The sequence below is a fragment of the Ictidomys tridecemlineatus genome, chromosome 2 (genome assembly GCF_052094955.1).
Source record: "Ictidomys tridecemlineatus isolate mIctTri1 chromosome 2, mIctTri1.hap1, whole genome shotgun sequence".
Lineage (NCBI taxonomy): Eukaryota > Metazoa > Chordata > Mammalia > Rodentia > Sciuridae > Ictidomys > Ictidomys tridecemlineatus.
The window spans coordinates 2,418,605-2,438,665 of NC_135478.1; the positions used below are offsets into that span (position 1 = coordinate 2,418,605).

The 20,061-nt window shown below is 65.2% G+C and overlaps 1 protein-coding gene across 3 annotated transcripts; it reads right to left on the reverse strand.

The window, feature by feature from the left end:
- Positions 1 to 867: 867 nt before the first annotated feature.
- Positions 868 to 17,593, reverse strand: Zbtb7a (zinc finger and BTB domain containing 7A). Of its 3 annotated transcripts, none has more exons than XM_078033732.1 (3): positions 16,726 to 17,593; positions 7,334 to 8,588; positions 868 to 4,873 (listed from the first exon to the last, which is right to left on the reverse strand). In XM_078033732.1, exons 2-3 carry the CDS (start codon positions 8,572 to 8,574, stop codon positions 4,384 to 4,386), a joined length of 1,731 nt encoding a protein of 576 aa, XP_077889858.1. In that variant the 5' UTR covers positions 8,575 to 8,588; positions 16,726 to 17,593; the 3' UTR covers positions 868 to 4,383. The 3 variants fall into 3 exon arrangements, with proteins under 3 accessions (XP_077889858.1, XP_077889855.1, XP_077889863.1); XM_078033729.1 differs by lacking the exon at positions 16,726 to 17,593 and adding an exon at positions 15,530 to 15,642; XM_078033737.1 differs by lacking the exon at positions 16,726 to 17,593 and adding an exon at positions 15,006 to 15,148.
- Between the last annotated feature and the right edge of the window lie 2,468 nt (positions 17,594 to 20,061).

Consider the following 20,061-nt stretch of genomic DNA (forward strand, 5'->3'; position numbering starts at 1 on the left):
GGACAGGCTTCCTCTTAGGGTGGTGGGATATTCTGAACCGGAGAGCCATGGCCACACAACTGGTACCAGAGACCACAGGCCTCAAGGTGAGCCGCACGCTGCCGAAGCCCAGCACTCCCTCCTGTCCCTTGTGCCCGTGGTGTGGCCTGGGCCTGTGTGCAGCAGGTTCAGCATGGACCAGCCTGGCTCAGCAGATGGGCGAGTGCCGGGAGGGCAGCCACAGGGTCAACATGAGCACCCTGGTGGCGTGTCCAGGCCAGAGCTGGGCCTGGCCGACTCCCACTGACAGGGAGCCAGGGGTCTGACCAGCTGGGTTGGCCTGGGCAGATCCCACCAGCCATCCGGCCCGTCCTAATGGTGGGAGGGCAGGAGGCAGGAGAAGGGGTTCTCCCTGGGGTCCTGCTGTTTGGTGACCCCCAGCCCAGAGGGTGCGGACAGCAGCCCAGGACCCCCTCCCCAGCGTGTGGGGTGCAGACCCATCTTCTCACGGGAGGTGGGAACTTGGCTGGGGCCCGGCATGGGGTGGCACTTCCTGGGCCTCAAGTGGGTACCAAGACCACCCAAGCCAGACCCTCCCAAAGCCCGGGTGCTGCAGATGGCCAAGGTCAGGGCTGTGCAGATTCCACCCTGACCCCCAGCCAGTTCTCACCTGCCCACATGCTTGCCGCTGTCCCTCGGGCCCTGGTGTCACCTGCCCTGGCCCAGGTCCTGCCTGGGCACCCACCACCCATCCTGACCCTGAGGGACCAACTGCCCAAGCTGGGCAAGAAAAGTCTGGCTGGAGCCAGAGTCGTTGTCGCAGGCCCCCCGCCCCCCCGACTCCCCCACAAAACACAGAGGACACCAAGATCAGGCAAGACGCTGAGCGGTCATAACAGGCTGCGTTTAGTGGTTGTTTTATGTACAAGAAAAATGATTTTTTTCTGGTTTTTTCATCATCTTTTGCCTTTTTGTTTTTTTTCTTACTTTAAAGCTTTCCCCCCACCCCCCAAAAGTGCATTTTTATCAATTTTTTTTTTAAATCTCCCACACTTATAAAGACTCTCAAGTACAGTCTATGGAATGTCTGCTGTGCTCTGTACCCAGCGGGCACCGCCCTGCCCCACTCACAGGCCTGGCCCCCGTGTCCAAGGCACCTCGTGTCTGGGCGGGGGACCTGGGCAGCCCTGCCCGCCCGCCCGCCCGCCCGCCGCCCCACGTACATCTAGGGTTAGTGTGAGCTCGTCTCAACTGAGATCCGGCCCGGGGCCGGGCCCCACCTGACCCGTCCTGTGCCAGCCACCCCCACCTCTGGGGAGCTGCTTCCTCAGCTTAAATAACTTTTTAAAATAAAACTGCAAATATAAATATCTTTCTTTCTCAAAAAATAGGATTTTTGCTTTCTTTTTTTTTTTTTTTTTTTTGGTTTTTACATTTTTTTTTTCTGTTTTTCCTTTCGGTCTGTCCCACCTCCTATAGTCCTGGTGGCCCACACTGCCCCCATCCTGGACCTGGGCCGCAACACGGCCACAGGCTGCTGCGTCCACCACCACTCAGGGGTCCAAGCAGTGTCCCTGGCCACCTAAGGGGAAGAGGCGAGGACCCTCCTGTCCCATGGTGAGGGGAAGCAGGGGGACAGCTCTGGACACACAGGGTGACACGCAGGCTGGCCCTCCCGAGTCTTACATTCACTGGGTTATGGGGTTTTTATTTTTTTGCCTTTTTTCCCCTAATCTCGGAAGGCGGGGTGGGAGGGCGAGCGAGGAGCAGCGGCTGGACGGGGCCTCTCCAGGGCTCCAGCCTGGGGCCGGCCCCACTCACACACACGGGCACCCACGCGGCCTCGCCAGGATGATGGAAAGAACATTTCACTTTTCCTTTTTTTTTTTGTTTTTTTTTTTTTTTTTGTACCAGGCAGTTAAAAAAAAAAACAAAAACAAACAAAAAACAAAAAAAAAAAAGAAAAGAAAACAAAAACCAAACCCCAACCACCGAAGGTGAGCCTCTGGAGTCCCAGACAGCGCCCTCCTCAGCCTCGCCGTTTCCTGAAACTCGAAAATTCAGCAGTATCTTTGGCAACACTTTATCACAACCTTAATTTAAAGAATAAAAATAAAATCGATCCACGTCTATATACAGTATGTGATTGCGCAGTCGGGGGCGGGGGTCCGGCTCTGGGCCCATGCAGACGCCGCGGCCGGGCCGGGTGGCGTTAAGGCAGAGGGCGCGGGGCAGCGAAGCGGGGAGCTGGGCGGGGCTCAGTGCAATGCCCGAGGGGCTCCAGGTGAGTGGCTGGCGGGCAGCCTGGTCCTGCCAGAGTCCCGAGGGCTCTGTCCCCCAAATCTGGTGGCCTCTGTTGGCCAGGATGACATCAGTGATTTGAGTGGGTCTTATTGCGAGGGACCTGGGGCTGGGAGGGCACTCGCCCCGGGGCCTCTCTGGGGACAACGGCGGTGCGAGTGCCCTGCCTGACCTGACAGTCCTCTCTGGAGCAGCTCGCCCTGTGACATCGGGGTGCAAACAGGCCAGCACCACCCACCCCGGGCCTGCCCCTTCTGCTGGCCCAGAGGGGGGATCCTGAGACATTTGGGGGGCTGATGGGCTGGAGGGTGGGGGGGACAAAAAGTATCTGGTAGAAACAATATGAAACATTCCGCCTTCTTACAAGCTTCCCTTTAAAGACAAAAGGATGAGACAGTTGTCACAGACAGGGTGCCAGGCCACCAAGAGGGGTGGGGATGCAGGGACGCCCCTCCGCCCCAACCAAGCATGGACAGGAGGAGCCTCGGGTCTGCGGAGCATCTATGTACAGGACCCGCTAGACTGCGTGGGCAGAGGGAGTCGGAGGGCACCTGGCATCGCCCCTCCCCAACCCGGCCCTGTCCGTGGCCTGCGGCTCGGTCTGCACCGGGCCTTTGGGAGCCCGAGGTTGGGGAGAGGCAGGTGCCATCCCTCGGTTACAGTCAGTGCCTTTGAGTAAAAAGGGGGTGTGGGGGGAGGCTAAGGCCCTGGAGCAGGGACCCCCGCAGCAGGGCAGCCCTGTTGGAGGGCAGGTCCTGGGGGGCGGGAGGGACACGGGGCTGGGGGATGGTTAGTCTGGCTGGTTGGAAGGCCAGCCCTCTCTCGGGCCGTCCCTGAGCTAGGGAGTAAGGGAGGTGGGTGCCCAGGACAGAGATGGCCACCATATGGCTGCAGAGACATCTCCCAACCAAGACCGGAAGTGGGCAGAGCAGGAGGCAGGCAGAGCCGCAGGACCCAGGCCCTCGGTCTGCCCTCAGCGTGGACCCGCGTAGCGGGCAGACACCTGGGGGTCTCTGGTCCCTTCCGATGGCTTCCTGACCACCCCCCTCAGCCTTGGGGAACAGACGTGGATTCTACGTTTTCGGTGGGTTTTTTATTTTATTATTTTGTACAAAAATAAATTGAGTTTTAGGAATTTCTCTCTCTCTCTCTCTCTTTTTTCTTTTCAACTTTTCATAGAAGTTGGTTGCAACTTGTAAACATGTTTTTAAATTAAGAGTTAAGATAAAGTACCCGTTCCGTTACAAAGTGCCAAGACTTCTAAATGTGGTTGGTGGCCTTTTTCTTTCTTTCTTCCTCTCCATTTTGTAAAATCTTGGGTTTTTATTGCTTTTGTGACACTGGAACCCCTGCCCTGCCCTTGCTCCCGGTGCCCGCCGCGGGGCCCTCGCTCCCTCGGCTCTCAGCGCCTGCCGCTGCCCGCTGCTCTGAGGAAAGTATATTATATATATATATATGTCTATATATATCTATATATAAATTTTGTTTTTTAAGGAGGAAAAGAAAAATCTAAAAAGTGCTTTAAAAACTTGGGAGAAGGGGGGGGCAGGGTCGAGACAAGTTTTGAATCTCCAAACATGGGGTTCTGGGGGCCTGGGGCGGTCCCCGAGGGGTGGTCCCAGGGCCACCGGCTCTGAGCCTAAAGGAAGGTGGCAGAGGCCGGGGGCTCCAGGCACCCCCGCCCCAGGCCTGGAAATAAATAGATCCGAGTCTCGAGGCCAGGACGTGCGGAGCTGCGAGGCCACAGGCGGGGTGGGAGGCGGGGGCGCTGGGGACAGCGAGGGGGAGACCCCCCCTTGGTAAGTGCCCTGAGGAAGGAGGGTGGGGAGGGGACGGGCCATTTAACGTCCGCTCAGAGCAGACAGAAATCATTTAAGGTCTCGTCTGAAAGACGCTAGAACCCCGCGCGGGGGGCACAGGACAGCTGGCCCGGCCCCCGGCCGCCGCCCGCCTGGCCAGAGCCGGCCGCCCCCGGGGGCCAGGTGGGCGACCCGCGGCCGGCGGGTGGGGCGGGGGGAGGCGAAGCTGGCCGGCGGGCGGCCCACGTGTCTGGAGGGGGTCTGCGTGGGGGTCGGGGTCGGCGGTTCGTTCTCTTTTTTGGTTTTAGGCGAGTCCAGCTGTGAAGTTACCGTCGGTGGCCCCGGGGCCGCCTCCGCTGTCGTCTCCACCGCCAGCGCCCGCTACATTCAACCGGCCCGAGCTGTCGGGGCTGGCCTCGTCCTCGTCCTCGTCCTGGTCCTTAAAGTGCTTCTCCTGGCCGTTGCGCCGGGCGTCGGGGGAGCCGGGCGCAGCGGGGGCGCCGGGGGGCGCGGCAGGCCCGGGGGCCGGGGGCTCGGGGCCGCCCCGCACGCGGGGCTTGCGGCCTCGGCGCGAGGGGACGCCGTTGCAGCCGTCCTTCTTGAGGTGCCTGTGCAGGTGGTCGGAGCGCACGAAGGTCTTGCAGCAGCTGTCGCACTGGTAGGGCCGCAGCCCCGTGTGCACGCGCATGTGGTTCTTGAGGTCGTAGTTGTGCGCGAAGGCGGCGCCGCACTGCTGGCACAGGTACGGCTTCTCCCCCGTGTGCTTCCGCATGTGCACCTTGAGCTTGTCCTGCCTGCGGGCGGGCGGGCGCGAGGGGGTCAGCGGCCGCTCCACCCACCCGCCCCCACCGCACCACGGCCCCCGCTGGGAAGGCCAGCCACACCGCGGAATGACCAGCTCCCTGAGATGCCCACACCCAAGTGGGGACAGGCCCCCGCGAAGCGAAGCGGCAGGAGCGCAGGGCGGGAGCGCAGGGCGGCCTGTGAGGCCAGCGGGCGCCCGGGGCTGGAGCGGGGCCTCCTCCCTGCTGCTGGGGGGGGGCGGGGGGGGGGCAAGGAGGCCCTAGTGCGGGGGTGGGGGTGGGGGGCAGCAAGTGGCGGCTGCATTCACCCCACAGGAGCCGAAAACTGCACAGTGAGCGGGGTGGCCCTGCCCTCCCATTGCCACCTCCTGGGCACTGGTGACAGACAGGGGACCCAAAGTTCTGATCTAAGTACTCAAAGTCCTCCATGCCAAGAAATCCCTCAGTCCTGGACACACAGGGGCGACTGGCCCCCTGCATAACTGAGGCCCCACCTAGACAGCCAGGCCCTGCGACCCTCCTAACCCTCAGCACCTGGGCACCCTGGCTGTCACTCCACAGCCTGCCGGGCCTCTGCATGCCCAGTCCTCACTGCCAGGGACACCTCGCCAGCCAGGCTCCTCTCCATCACCATCCCGCACTCCACATGGGGCTGTGAGCGGGGACAGTGGGGACTCCTACTCCTCCCTCAAGGCCTCCCTGCCTGCCCCTCTGACTCTCCAGGCCCAAGACCTTCCCCTGGCACTGCCTGCAGACCTGGGTCGCTGCTCGCTCCGACCACCTGTGGCTCTCGGCTGCCCCAGGGGTCAGGACCACTCCCTACACCAAGCTCCTGTCCCTCGCCATTTCTGCAGCCCCTGGAGCCAGCAGGACTCAGCCCACCTGTGTTGCCAGTCCTCAGGCATCAGGCCGCTCCCTCCGTCCACAAACCCCCCGCTGCAGTCTCTCAGGTGCCCTGCCCAGCCCTGGCGCAGGCCTCAAGCACTACACAGAGCCCAGCTTAGGCTGGGAGGCTCAGAGAGGGGAAGTGACGTGCCCAGGGTTGCACAGCGGGCCAGGGGCCGAGCAGAGGCAGGGTGGGGGTGGAGGCAGCCCAGTTTCATCACCCCGAGCCCCGGCCTGGGTAATTATAGCCCGGCTGCCACAGGCCCTGCTTACTCAACGCTCTGCTCTGACTCAGAGGGGCCCCTGGGCTCCCAGGCCTGGATGGGAGGACCCGGGGCCCTGGGGAGGGGGATAAAGCGGAAGCCAGCTGTGCGTGGGAGAAGGGGCCTCACGGGGACCGTGCGTGCCTCAGTTTCCCTACACTCGGCTGGATGGGCCCCAGGGGAGGCAGGCCCTTGGCCTCTGTGGAGCTCAGAAAGCCCTGGACAGAGCTCACAGCCCCTCAGGACCCCTGCCTGGGGGAGGAAGGGTCCCAGACGGAGGACAGGCTCACAGAGCAGGAGCTGGGCTGCCTCAGCGGTGCCCTTTGCCCCCACCTGGCACTGCAGACTGGGCCCCACCCGCCTCTCCTGGCCTGCTGGGGAGGGGGCCAAGGGTGCTGGGGAGGGGTCAGCCTGGGTTCCTGTCCCAGTGGGGTGGGGCTGGGAAGCTGGGACAATGGCCTCTTTCTTTGCCTTGGTAGGCGTGGCAGGGGGAACCCCATGGCGGGTGGGGGGCAGGGGGTGACGCTGAGTCACCCTGCCTGGCCGGGCCCCTGCCTGCCAGCCCTACCGCCCCCACTGGTCTGGCCTGCCTTGGTTCCACACAACCCAGCCAGCCACCTCTGAACTCCAAGACTGCCCCCAGCAACCTGCCCCCAGCCTGGCCTTGAGTGCACCCCGGGGACCGAGTCCCTGGCTCTGTCCAGGTCAAGTCAGCCACAGGCCCTTTGCACTGGCTGTCTCTGCCTGACCACCATTTTCAGGGCTCCTCCCTGTGCCCTGTGAGTCTTGGTGCTCATGTCTCAGTCCGCCCGCTGCCCCGGCTGCCCCATAGGGACTGTGCCTGCTCCACGCTGTGCGCCCTTGGGCCTGATCAGGGCTGCATACAGAAAGTGCCTGACAAACGTGGGCCAAATGAGAAGGTTACCCGCTCCACAGCTCATTCCCCAAGAGCATCCCATCCTCCCAAGGCAGAGTCGGGGAGCCCTCCTTCCACAGAGAAGGGCCACCCCAAACAGAAGAGCCGGTCAGGTCCCTGCCTGGGCTGTGCTGCTGCAGGCCGCACCCAGGCCCTTTCACTTGGCTTTGAGGCAGAGCCTTGCTAAGTCACTCAAACCGGCCTCAGACTGGGGATCCTCCTGCCTCAGCCTCCCTAGGCCGCTGGGCGGACAGGAGTAGCCACCATGCCTGGCTCATGCTATCTGTCTGACCAGGTCGTCTGTCTGGTGCCTGGGCTGCCCCCAGATGGAGCTGGAGCAACTGAGGTGGGGGATGTGCAAAGAGGGGGCCGGGGCGGGCGGCTCACCTGGTGAAGCGGACCTTGCAGATGCTGCACTCGTAGGGCTTCTCGCCCGTGTGGGTGCGGATGTGCCGCGGCAGCTTGCCGGCGCCCTGGATGACCTTCTCGCAGATGGGGCACTTCTGGAAGGCCTTGGCACGGATCTTCTTCTCCCCCTTCTGGGACCAGGCGGGGTAGACGTCCCCCTCGTGGGCGCTGCTGAAGTACTTCAGGTAGTAGTCCATGACGCCCTTGTCGTCCGCCCGCGACTCCTCGTCGCTGTCCCCGGTCCGGCCCACCGAGGACATCATCTGCTGCAGCAGCGTGCTGGCCGCCAGCCCGTCCACATCAGGCGCGTCCCCGTCCTCGCCCTCGGCTGCGCCCGACAGGAAGCCGGGAGAGTCGCCCGGCTCAGGGGCGGCCTCCGACAGCGAGGCCGCCTCCTCCTCCCCACCCCGGCTGTAGTGGCCGTTCTGCGTGGTGGCCGGGGGCGCCGCTGGTGGAGGAAAGAGACCCCCGGTGGGGGCGTCCTCATCCCGCTCTGGCCACAGGCCCGGGTTGCTGTCGCCCTCGTCCCCGTCTCCTGCTGGGGGCCGCTCGGCCGGGGGACCTGGTCCGTAGAAGTCCAGGCCGTTGCAGTCGCCGGCAGCCACGGCGGCCACGGCGGCAGCCACGGCCTCCTTGGTGGCATCCAGGTCATCCTCAGAGGCCCCGAAGGCCGGCCAGGGGAAGGCGGCGGCGGCGGCGGGGGGCAGGCTGTTCATGGGGTTGCTCTGGAAGAACTCGAGGTACTCCTTGGCCCGCAGCAGGTTGCGCTGGCCCACCTGGTCCACCAGCTCCAGCTGCCCCGCGTCGGCGCCCGCATCGGCCGCCAGGATCTGCCGGTCCAGGAGGTCGGCGCACACGTGGCTCACGGCCGGGATCTCCAGCAGGCGGGCGGCGCTGAGGATGTCGCCCACGTTGGCCGTGCTGACCGTGAGCGTGGCCGTGTAGGCGAAGTCCATGAGCGCCGTGAGCGCCTCGGCGCTGACGAAGTCAATCTCGTACACGTTCTGCTGGTCCACCACGGCGCCCGACGTGAACAGCTTCTTGAAGTACTGGCTGCAGGCGGCCAGCACGGAGCGGTGCGTGGGGAACTCGCGGCCCTCCACCAGGATGACCACGTCGCACAGCAGGCCCTGCGTGCGCTGCTCATTCAGCCCGCTCAGGATGTCACTGCTGTGGTCGGGAAACGGGATCCCGATGGGGCCGTCCACGCCGCCGGCCATTTTCCGTGTGAGACCTGCAGAGGGAAGAAGGGGCTCATGAGCGGGGCCTGGGACCGCGGCGGTAGCACCTGGCGTCACCCCACCTGCTCTCCCTGGCCAGACGTGAAGGCACTCAGGGGTCCTGAGCTGTCTCAGGACGCGACACCGTGCTGGCCAGACCTGTGCCCAGCCTGGAGGACAGGAGGCCTGCCTGAGGGGCACGGAGGCCTCGGCACACAGGCACCAGCTGGGTTCCCAAGAGTCGGAGCCCAGGAGCCACCCACTGTGCTCCCCGCCCCAGGGCAGTGAGAAGGCAGCTGGGAACCCCACGGAGGGCAGGCCGCATGTGGACTCAGACCCAGGAACACGGCCTCTCTGCTGCCCCAAGACCTGCAAGAGTGAGGCCAAAACCTGGCACCCAGGCTGTGCCCCGGGCAGGGTCAAGGGCACCGTGGACGGGCCCTGTTGCAGCAGGGCCGGGACTGCTGGACCGTCTTCCTGCCTCGTGAGCCCCCAGGACGGGCTCAGCCCTGGCAGTGAGTAAGAGGGAAAACCAGGCACCGCCCAGGCCGTCCCCTAAGGAGTGGCAGGGGGCCGGGGGCTCTGTCCACCTCCAGTCCCACAGCTGGCTCTGGCAGGTCTTCTGTCCAGCTGTGCTGTCCAGCCCAGCGGAGGACCCTGGCATACGCTGGGCCTCACTGTCCCCATCTGTCAAATGGGCAGAGGTCTCTGGAGGGGCCGGCCCTGGGGAGACTGTCCGTCCCGCCCCCTCTTCCCCACCCCTCCTCCTTCCGCCTTCCCCTGGCCGTGACTCACCCGCCCACTCGGGCACTTGTGCAACCCTCTGGCTCCTGTCCCCACCCTCCACCCTCTCCAGGGAGCCCGGCTGCCCCACGCCACCCAGCACAGCCCACATTCCTCCAGGTCCTCTGGGCCCAGCGGCTCCCAGGCCAGAACCCCTGGATGTCACCCGAGGACAGGGCCAAGACCCCCACCCTAACTCCCAGCCCTGTGGCCCGCCCAGCCCTGACCCCTGTGAGCCTGGTGAGGCCAGCAAGCGAGGCCCAGAGCTGGCCCAGCAAAACCCAAAGCCTCGGCCACTCTCCCCCAGGGTGGCCCTTGGCGCAGGGTCCAGCCGGGGCCACAAGAGGCCTTTGTGCGGCTGCTCGCTTCCTGGGACTCGCGGCCCCTCGGCCGCCCGCCCACCCTCTCCCGCTGCACCAGCTGCTCACTCCCCGTCCCTGGCCTGGGGGAGGCTCGATGGCGGCTGGGAGCGGGGGGGGGGGGGGGGGCGGGGGCGCTGGGGCGACCCTACACGCGGCATGGCGGGAAGCCTCCCAGGAGCCCCCTCCGGTGGCTCCCACCCCCTGCCACCATCTGCCGTCTGGCCCGGGCCTCGGGCAGCGTGTGGGCAGATGGGGCTCTGGATCAGACAGCCCTAGCCCTCCCCGCCCGACACGGGAGGGACGGGACCTCTGACCCAGGCTACCGACGCCCCAAGATGGCCACCCTGGTCCGCTCTCCCCTAGGTGACCTGGGGTCCCCTCGGGAATGGCTTAGAGGTGTCTTCAGGGGCCTCGAGGCTGGGACCCGAAATGGTCCAAGTGACTCAGCCCTCGCGGTGGCTGCCCCACCCCCTCCGGCAAAACCACCCTGGCGCCCCACCAGGCGCCGGGCTCTGAGGGCCAGGGGCTGCCACAGCCCTATTTTAAGTGCTAAGATGCCCGGACTCCAGGCCACCATGGGGCCTAGCTGGGCCAGAGGGTCCGTGCCTCTGCCCTCTCCCTCCCAGATGTCACCAGAGACCATCTCACCCCACACAGGAAAGCACCCCGGGTGCCCAGGCCCTCACTCGACACAGGAGGGAACCCAGACCCAGAGCAGACCAGAGCCCGGCCAAGGCACCCGGCAAGGCTGGCCCCAGCCCAGAACCCCAGGGCCCGGCCTGCAGTCCACACCGGCTGAGCAGACTCCCGACCCACGCCCACTCCAGGAACACCAGCCACCTGCCGCCACACCCCGGCCACCACCCCCACCTGGGCCTCTGGGGGCCTCTCCCTGAGAACAAGCCCAAGACCCTGCTTCGCAGCGGGAGGAAACAGGGCCCAGCCGAGCCCCTGGGGTCCCGGGACACGAGCACCTGTGCGCCCACCACTCCTCCCTGGGGGTCTAGGCTTCCCCTCCAAGTAGGTGACCCAGCTGTCACCCACGAGTAGTGCCATGCCTTCTCCCCAGGAAGCCCACCCCACCCTGGCCCAGACCCACCCTCGGGGCCACCGTCACAGCAGCTCCTCCCCCAGGTCCCTGTGGGGTTTCCGGGGCTGCGGGGTGCTGACTCGGGGTGCTGACTCGGCGGGCGGGCGGGCGGCAGGCCCCAGCAGGCCCCTCCAGGGCTGGAGCCGCACCTGGCTCCCCAGCCTGGCCTCCTCCAGGGGCACACAGTAGGGCCACAGCACCCGGCCCCGCCCACCCTCCAACCTGGGTCAGCCCTGGCTTCTGCGGAGGCAGGGATCCAGGCTGCCTGGGAGCCCTCCCTGATGGGCCCTGCCGAGGACAGGGGCAGTGGGGTCACCTAGGAAGGACCCCAGATCGCCCGGGAACAGGCTGAGCAAAACGGGGCAGGGGTGGCAGGAAGGGGCTCGCCCCCCCAAGGTCACGCGGCAGGCTGGGGTGGGGGGGCTGCTCAGGAAGGGGCCAGGGGGCGGGGCTGAGCAGGTGATTGCCATCAGCTGCCTTCCTGGAGGGCACTTCCTGGGCAGTGAAGCTCAGGGGGTGGAGGCCCCCTCCCCACCCAGGGAGGGAAGAGGACAGTCAAGGGGAGGGCCAGCAGGTTCAGGTCGACCCCCTGCAACCACTTGACCTTGAACCAGAGGCACCACTCTCAGAGCCTCAGTCTCCTGGGGAGGGGGCGACGGCAGTATGAAGGGCCCCTTTACAGCCAGGGAGCGCGAGGACACACACGTCCATGGGCAAGGTCTGCCTGAGGACCCGGTGCATACCACACGGGGCCCAGAGGGCAGGCCAGCCAGGCCCGCAGACCCCACAACCCCCTGCTGCTGGCCGAGGAAGAGGGTGGGAGAGCCTGGCTGGGAAACCAAAGGCCACAACCAGACCCAGAGAGGGTGGGCAGCAGCCCAAGGTCACACAGCAAGTCGGCAGGCAGGTGTGGCTGCCAGGCCCTGCCCAGCAGCCCCTGCCCTCCCAGTCAGGAAGCCTGTGTGGCAAGGTTGGTCCAGAGGGTTACCCCGCCCAGACCTGGTGCCAATTCCCGCCTGGCCCGAGCTTCACAGGACAGGAATGCAGGGTCCTGACCAAGGGGCACCAACAGCCGGACGGCCGCCAGCCAGCCCCCTGCCCACCTGTCCTCCTGCCCTCACAGGCAGGCAGGCCTCCCCCAGGCCAGGCAGGGCGCAGGCAGGCCCTCGGCCATTTTACATGTCCATTTATTGCCCTAAATGGGGAGGGGCTTCCTGCCCAGGCCTTAAAGGGCCAGAGGCAGGAAAGCAGCCTCCTGGTGGGAAGTGTGTGGGTGTGGGTAGGGATGGAGACAAGGAGGCCCTGGGGACCCCAGGTGACCCCTCAGTCCTGGGTGGGGCTGCAGCCCACCCTGTTCCACTCTCAGTGGAGTCACAGGCCAGAAGTCGAGTCCAGAGTCTGGTTCTGAGACAGCCTCAGGAAACTGGCCGTCCACAGTGGAGGTGGGGAGGGAAGGAGCTTCCTGTCACCAGGGGTGAGCAGGACCTGACTCCTCCTGATCCCAGCTCTGTCCACCTCGTCCTGCCCGAGGCTGCCTGCACCTGCTACCCAAGATGCCCAAGAGTGGCAGAGTGACCTGGAAGGACCTGCTCTGCTCCACCGATCCACCTCTCCTGGAGGCACACCCCCTGACACCTGGGCCATCTGCAGCACCCCACCCAGCCTGGAAGCCCGGGGTGAAGGGACCCTGGCACCCAGTGGCCTGCCTGCAGGATCCGGACAGAGCCCTCCTGCCAGACATGCTGATAGGAGGTGGTACTGGACCTTGTTTTCCAGTCAAACCAGAAAGGCGTGGGTGGGACGCTTCCAACGAGTGGCCATGGCTATCCACAGCCTGCTGGGGGGACAGATGGAGGGGCTGGGCCTTTGTCCACAGGCCTCATGAGTGCCAGATTCTCTGTAGGGCACCTCCTGTGCCACGGGGCTCTGAATTCGGGTCTTGCGGGCCTCTAGACAGAGTCCTGTACAGGTCGACCCGCACTGCCCCAGGAGGGAGGGTCCACAATTACTGCCCCATTTTACAAGTAGAAAACAGGCACAGAGAGGGAAAGCGACTTGCCTAGGGTCACACAGCAAAGCTGGAATTTGAACACAGGCCATCTAACTGACTAGTCCTGCCTAACTAGTCCTCCCAGGTCTCCTTATTTCCCTTCCTCCAACACAGCCCCAGGTACCACCATGGCATGAACCCCCCACACACCCTGAGGCCAAAGACTCAGGCTGGCCTCTTCTCAGGCCCCTCAGAGATCCTGCAATGGCACAGAGAATGGAGAGGTCACCCGGGGCCTGGGGACAGGGCTGGAGGACAGCTGACACCCGCCAACTCAGGGTGCCAGGTCTAACCCCTCCAGTCCAGCACGGGGGGGGGGGGGGCTCCCCAAGGCCCTGACACAGCGCAGCAGTTGCTCAACACTTGCTCCTGCATAGAACGACACCGGGGTGAAGATGCTCTCCCTGTCCCACTGATGGGGACGCTAAGACAGGCGGAGAGCAAGGGGCCAGTCTGGGTGGGGTCAGGACCATCCCGCACAGCCGGCTCTCCAGGGCCACCGGAAGGCACTTCTGGTCTATCAGGTGCGCATGGCCCAAGGTAACTGTCAGGGGGTACTGAGGGTGTCTCTGGTGGCCAAAGCCCACTCCCAATACCCAGCAGATCCCTAAGTGCCCTAAGCAGCCCCAGCTGCTTCCTCCACAAGGGGTAAGGGGAGGTCAGAGGGACCTGCAGACGCCACTTGGAACCCTAAGACAATGCTGCTGTCACAGGACAACCACGGGCCTGGGGGCCTGACCAAGGTCACAGAACAAGTGGGCCAGCATTCCATGCCCAGACCACCCCTTGCACAGCCAGTCTGCCTTACAGGCCTGGCCAGGAGTTCTGGCTCTAGAGCAGAGACTTGGGTTGCCTCTAGTACAAACCTCAAAATCCAGAGCCCTGTCCGCCTCACAGGCCAAAGTGTGGGATTGGAGTGCTACAGCTAAGCAGGGGTAGGGAGGGGTCCCCTGTGCACATGGCACACTTAAAGTGTCTACCATAGCAGACTGGCAGGCAGGAGGACTGGAGCCTGTGCTGTGTGACCTCAAGAATCTCAATGGCCCTCTCTGAGCCTCAATGTCATCCTTGGGCGAAGCTGTGGTGACAGTAGTGAGGGCTCTACCTCCAACCTCTCTCACACTCTGGGAGACACAGGTGAGCAGGTGCCGGTTGTGACACAGGGACTAGAGACACTTGGGAAAGGCCCCATGCTGGGAAACAGAACCAAAAGGGTCAGACCCAGCACTGGCTGGGTGACCTTGGGCTGCTCTCGGTCTCCGTGCGCCTCCACATCCTCTGCCCCAGTTCAGGAGCTGCCTCCCCTCTGGACCTCAGTTTCCTCCTATAGCAGCAGGGAGGACGACCAGGTCAATCCAGTTACACATCAGATGGCCTCAAAGAACAGAACAGACCAAAACCAACCAGGACGGGCCAAAGCCTAAGGACCCCTCCCTGCTGGGCCTGGGCCACCTGCCTCCACCAGCCTCAAGTCTCCCCAAGGAGCCAGGGCCATCAGCACCCCAACATCGGCTCTTCCTCCCTCTGCCAAGAGTTGCGCGGCTCCCAGCCCCGGCCAGGGTGCTGACTGGCCACCACACAGCCAATCAGAACTGAATAATAAATACCCCCCAAGTGACCCACGAATTAAAATTTCAGTGTCCCCGTTGGCTCCTCTTTCCTTGGTGAGGCTTGGCTTTCGCGGCTGCGGCTCTACCCCCTCCCCCAGGCTCGTCTCCACAGCGATGGCGGGCGGTAAACAGAGCCCCGAGCCCAGCCTTAGGTGCCAGGCCCAGCGCTGCAGGCCCCTCGGGAGTGGCCCTCAGGGGACATGGTCTCTGCCTGGAGCCCTACACCAGCAGGCAGCAGTGGCGAAGGCCGGACCTGGGCCCCTGCCCCAGCCTGGGCTCCAGGGACCTCTCCCAGGCCAGGCCTGCCAATAGGAAGTGACCGGCTGGTGGCGGGGAGGCCCCCCCAGTGTGGGAGCGGCACACTCAGGGTTACGCCCTGGCCCTGTCGGGGTGGGGGGGCTGACATGGAATCCCGGACGCCCTCTCCAGCCGGCTCCGGGAGGCAGCTGGCAGGGAGGAGGAGGGGGTGGCGGGCAAGCCACCCGCCACCCATGGGTGACCCTGGTGGGCCCCTCTGCGGGAAGGGGCATCCACACCTCTGACTTCCGCCGACTGGCGAGGAGGAGAGGGGAGCTGCTTGCCTCCCCGCCAACTCGTGGCTGCATTCCGCCAGCAATTAATAGGAGCCGACTGGGTGCCTGGGCCTGCTTGGATAGCAGCGTCCTGCTGCGGCCCTGGGCTGCTGGGCCTGTTGGCCGGCGCGGGCAGGCCGGGCCTCCCAGGCCCCGCAGAGGCCCGGCCCTGGGGAGCGCACCGGCTGCGGAGCTCGGCTGAGCCCCCTGCCAGGCTCGAAACCCCAGGCCGGGAAGGGGCCGCGAAGGGGCCGGGAGGGGGAGGGGGCCGATCGCACTCGCTCGCCCCTCCTGCCCCGGCGCCGGGCTCGCACGTGGTGCTGGCGTCAAGGGGAGGGGGGGTCCGGCCGGAGGAGACGGGGTCACGCGCTCCGGGGGCCGGGGCTGTCCTCCGCGGGCCGGGGCGCGCGGCGCGAGGACCAGGCGAGGCGCAGGAAGGGCCTCCACCCCGCCGCGGCCCCCAGGCCCGGGCCCGCGCGCGCTCCTACCTCCTTCCCGGGCAGCGCGAGGGGCCCGGCCCCGGCGGCGGCGGCGGCGGCTGCGGCTGGGCTGACTCCCCGAGGCCCGGGAGGCGGCAGTGCGCCTGGCCCCGCGCCACCCCCCGCCGCCGGCGGCCAATCCCCACCCGGGCTGGGGGGAGGGCGATGCAAATTACCCCGGATCTGGGCCCGCCCGCCCGCCTCCCCCGCGCCCGGCCGGCCAGCGCCAGGCCGCGCATCCCCGGGCTCGCCTGCGCCTCACGGCCGCCGGCCGCCGCCCTCCCCGGGGAGCGCCCTCCGGGAGGGGCCGGTGCCCGGCGGGGGGCCGCAGGGAGGGGGCTGGGCACTAGTTACACAACAGGCGGGAGGGGCTGGCGGGCGAGGAGGGGGCGGCCGCGGCCGCGCAGCCGGAAGCTGGGACCGCCACCGGCCCCCGGCGAGGCAGCCCGCACGCCCCGCCCCGTCCGGACCCCGCCCCGCGCCGCGCCACCGTGAGCGCCCATTGGTTCTTCGGCCCGCCGTTCACCGCCCCTCCTCCGCACCGCCCCTGCCCGTGTGCCGCCGCGGGCCGCCGGCGCGGAGAACCCTGGGACTTGCAGTGCGCGCCGCTTGCCACCTGCGGACAGTGAGGGACTGGGGAACTACGACGCCCAGAGGGCCCAGCGGCCGCGCCCGCCCACCCCACCCCTTCCCTCTCCTTTGCAAAGCCCCCCTCCCTGTTTTTTCAGCCCCCTCCCCCCCATCCCCCATGGAGCTCCATCCTGGCCAACTCCAACGTATGCACGCAGCACCGAATAGGCCCCCGGGGGGCGAGAGCGCCCCCAGTACACCGCTGCAAAGTTAGCACGCGACGCGCCCCCCTATCACCCCACGCCGGCTCCCCCCACCCTCAGTGTAGCCCCGCTTCCCCTCCCCCGCTCCCCGCGCGTCCGGGAGCCCCGAAAAGCCATGCACGGTTGGGGGGGGGGTCTGGCGCACAAGCCCATGCACTTCGCCCCCAATCCCCTCTACCGGGCGGCGCCCCCTCCCCGCTCTTGGGATCATGGGCGCCTCCAGCCTCCGGGCTGTTGCCAAGCACCCCCTCCTCTGAAACTTAGGGGACGTCCCCGGATCTCCCGTGGCCCAGAGCGCAGAGTGGGCGCAGCGCCCCCGGCCCGTCCCCGCCCTGCACCCCGTGTCCCGGGCCTCGCCGGGCGCTGACTTACCTCGCGGGGCCGGGCCGGGGCCGGGCCGGGGCGCGCGGGGCCGGGGCCCGGAGTCGGGACTGGGCGCCCTCGGCCGCTGGCCTCCCGGGTCCGCGGCGCTCGCGCTGCCCTCGCTCGCGCTGCCCGCGTCGCTCCTCGCTCCGGCGGCGGCGGCGTCACTGCCCCTACAGTAACTGTACAGTACAGCCAAAGCCCCGTATGATGCTCGCGACTCCCTTCCTGGTTTCTCCGAGGGCAAGAGGGGTCCTCCCTTGTCTTAAAGGTGCCGCAGCCGCCGGCCCCCCCACGCCCAGCCCGCCCCCCCAGCCCGGCCTCGGAGGCCAGAACAGGCTCGGCAGGTCGGCTCTTGCCACGTCCCTGCCCTCCCGTGGGGCTTCGCCCGCTGCGCCGGGGAGACCGGGCTGTTATTAGGTTTTGGCAAGTTGGGGGGGTCCGGCCCGCCCCGGCGCGCCCCCCCCTCCTTTGACCTCTCCGCCCCGCTGCGCGGCGCAGTGCCAGCTTGCCAGCTTATCTGGCTCCAGAGCTCCCCGGGGCGCGGGGGGAGCGGCCCCCCGGGTGCAGGGGGTGGGGGCCTCCAGATAAACAGGCCCCCAGCCTCTGCGCAGGGCGGGGTGCGGGGGGGCTCGGGCTTTGCCCCCGACGCCTGGGGCGTGGCAGGATGGCAGCGGGGGCGGGGAGCGCTGTGCGCACTGCGAGGACCTAGGCGGGCGTGGGTCGCGCTGCCCCGGCAGCTGGGGGTGGGCGGCGCGGGAGCGGGTGGGGACCCTCGGGGCCAGGCGCCTGCCCTCCCGAGGCCTCAATTTGCCCAGCCGGCGCAAAAGATTCGGGGGCGGGCTTTCCAATGACAGCGCGGGTGCGCTGGGCTCCCGGGTCCCTCAATGAAACAGCCAACCTGCCCTCCTGCGATTATATAAAGGAGTTGCCTCCACCCGCTGCGCCAGGGGCGTAGCGGGGGAAGGGGTTGGCGAGGGGCGGGGAGGGCGGTTGTTTTCCCGGCTTCCCGAGTTCCCCCACCCAGCTGCGGGCCCCTGGGCGGGACGGGGAGCCGGCTCGGGACGCCTGGGTCCTGCGGGCAGCTCCCGCAAAGATCTTCGTGGCTTGCGGGGGACGGAGGTGGGGAGTGGGGAGGCGTTGGCTCAGCCCAACTTTTTTTCCCTGTCCATTTCTCCCACTTCCTCCCGGTCGTGGGAGAGGTCCGGCGGAGGAGGGGGAGGGCGAGAAGGGGACAAGCGGTGAGAACAGCGTGACCCGGCCCAGCCGGCCTCCAGCTGCATACAGTAGGCGCCCGGGAAGGGCTGGCTGGGTGCGATCAGCTACCGGTGGCGGGACGGCGGCGGGACGGAGGTGACTCCAAACCTCAGTTTCCCCTTCCGCATCCCCTGGGAGGGAAAATGTGGACACCCGCCCTCTCCGCCTTCCGTGGACGCTTGTCCAGTGACTGGATCTGCGCGAGGGTCCGTTGGCCTCCATGCTAACGTGCAATCCCGTTGTCATTAGCCTTATTTCTTGTTATTATTGTTATTATGACCACCCCTACCTTACAGGCAGGAAACTACCGCTGGCCTGCCTGAATTTACCCGCTCTGCTCTGACTTCAAAGCCTCGCCTCCCCCCAACACACACATTATTGCTTTTTCGCACAACATATTAAAAGCGCCTTTCCACACCCAAACGGGTTGAATTGGCTTTTGTAATAATAATTTGGCTTCAAGGGGAAACCCAGGAGGCCCCCAGAGGGGAAGTAACAGCCCCAGGACTTGCAGCCTGAAACCAGCCAAGTAGGTGGGAAGGGACCTAGGGAGGGGCCACGTGGGTCCTGGGTGAGGGTGGAACCTAGGAACTTTGCTCTGCGGACCTGGGAAAGAAACCCTCTTCCTTAAACCGCCAGGTCGTATCTCCGCCCCGAGCAGGAGGCCAGAGGAAGCCCCACTCGCAGGACCCGCGCTGCCCCTCCCCCGCCCCTGCCCCAAGCAGCGGTGACTCGGTTTCCCCCAAGGCACCGCCATCCACAGATAGGGAAAGGGGACAGAAAGCCTGGAGCAATTCACGGCCAACAACCTCACGCAGAAGGGCCAGGGAGTTCGCAGGGAAGATTGGCGTTTAATCTAATCCTTATTACCGCCCTGAGAAAGAGCAAGGAGGAGGATTTCCATCTTAGAGTTGAGGAAAGAGACCCAGAGAGGGACAATGAGCACGAATGTCAACTGCAGCCTCCTTTAGCTCTGGTCCCCTGAGCAGAGAAGTGCCTACCCTACCCTGTGGTGAAGGCGGGAGGGAGGGAGGCACCGATTTGTCCTCTCCCCCCACCTGCTGTCCCGCAGAAAAATGGCACAGTGGCCTGCTGGTGTCCTCCTAGCTACTCTGAGTCTAAGGCGGGAGGGTTACTTGAACCCAGGAGTTCAAGGCCAGCCTAGGCAACACAGGGACCCCTTCTCAGGAGAGAAAAAAAAAATCTAGTTTGATACTATTTTTTAAAAAGTATAAAAGATTGAGTTAGGAGCAGGGTCCAGCGGTGCCTGTCTGCCCTCTCAGCTCTTTGGGAGTTACAGGCAAGAGATGGCAAGTTCAAGGCCAGCCTGGAAAATTTAGTGAGATCCCGTCTCAAAAGAATCAAAGAGGGAAAAAGAAAAGGTTGACGTGTAGCTCAGTGATACAGACACACCCCATCACCCCTGCCAGTCCAATCCCCAGTACCAGAAAAATAAACAAATAAGTAAATGATTTAATTACTGTGCGGCCTTGGACAGGTTACTTAGCCTTTCTGATCCTTTGAATCCTTTGGAGAGAGTAAATCGAAGAGACTTCCTAGTGTTGTAACAAGAGTAGAAAGGATGGTGACGGTAACAGCAGTATCTGCACAAGGAACAGCCTCCTAGGTGACAGATGTCATTCTGTCATTATTATCTGGGTCCTGCCCTAGATGGCCATGCAGGCTACTGTAGCTCATCAGTGGAGGTCTGTGCTTTGGGGTGTGCAGTGAACACTGCGCACAGACTCAGGGAAGGGAAGGGACTTGCGGATACACAGGGAGTCCTTGAGGGAAGAACTGGACTCCATCAGCTAGCCTGTGTGGAAAACTTACAGGCCCTCTACCCGCTGAGCTGTGTCCCCACCTCCTACAGAATGTTTTAAGCAATTCCTGCAGCCACCAGTGTGCTTCCAGGGGGCCGCTGGAGCCTGGCGGGGGGCAGGGTGAGGTCCAGCTCCTGCTGTCCTCTTGGGATCTTTTGGATTCTGTGTCCTGTACATATTCATCACAATAAAATTGAAAAACCTTTAGAGCACCCTGACTTAACCCTTCAGCCTCCAGAGCGAAGAGGGGGCCTGGAAGGGAGAG

Bases quoted from the DNA above. Each gene is read 5' to 3' on its own strand.
- Zbtb7a (XM_078033732.1), bottom strand. From the start codon at position 8,574: ATGGCCGGCGGCGTGGACGGCCCCATCGGGATCCCGTTTCCCGACCAC. The intron at 4,874-7,333 runs GTGAGCCGCCCG...GCCCGCCCGCAG, and splicing joins TGCAAGGTCCGCTTCACCAG to GCAGGACAAGCTCAAGGTGC.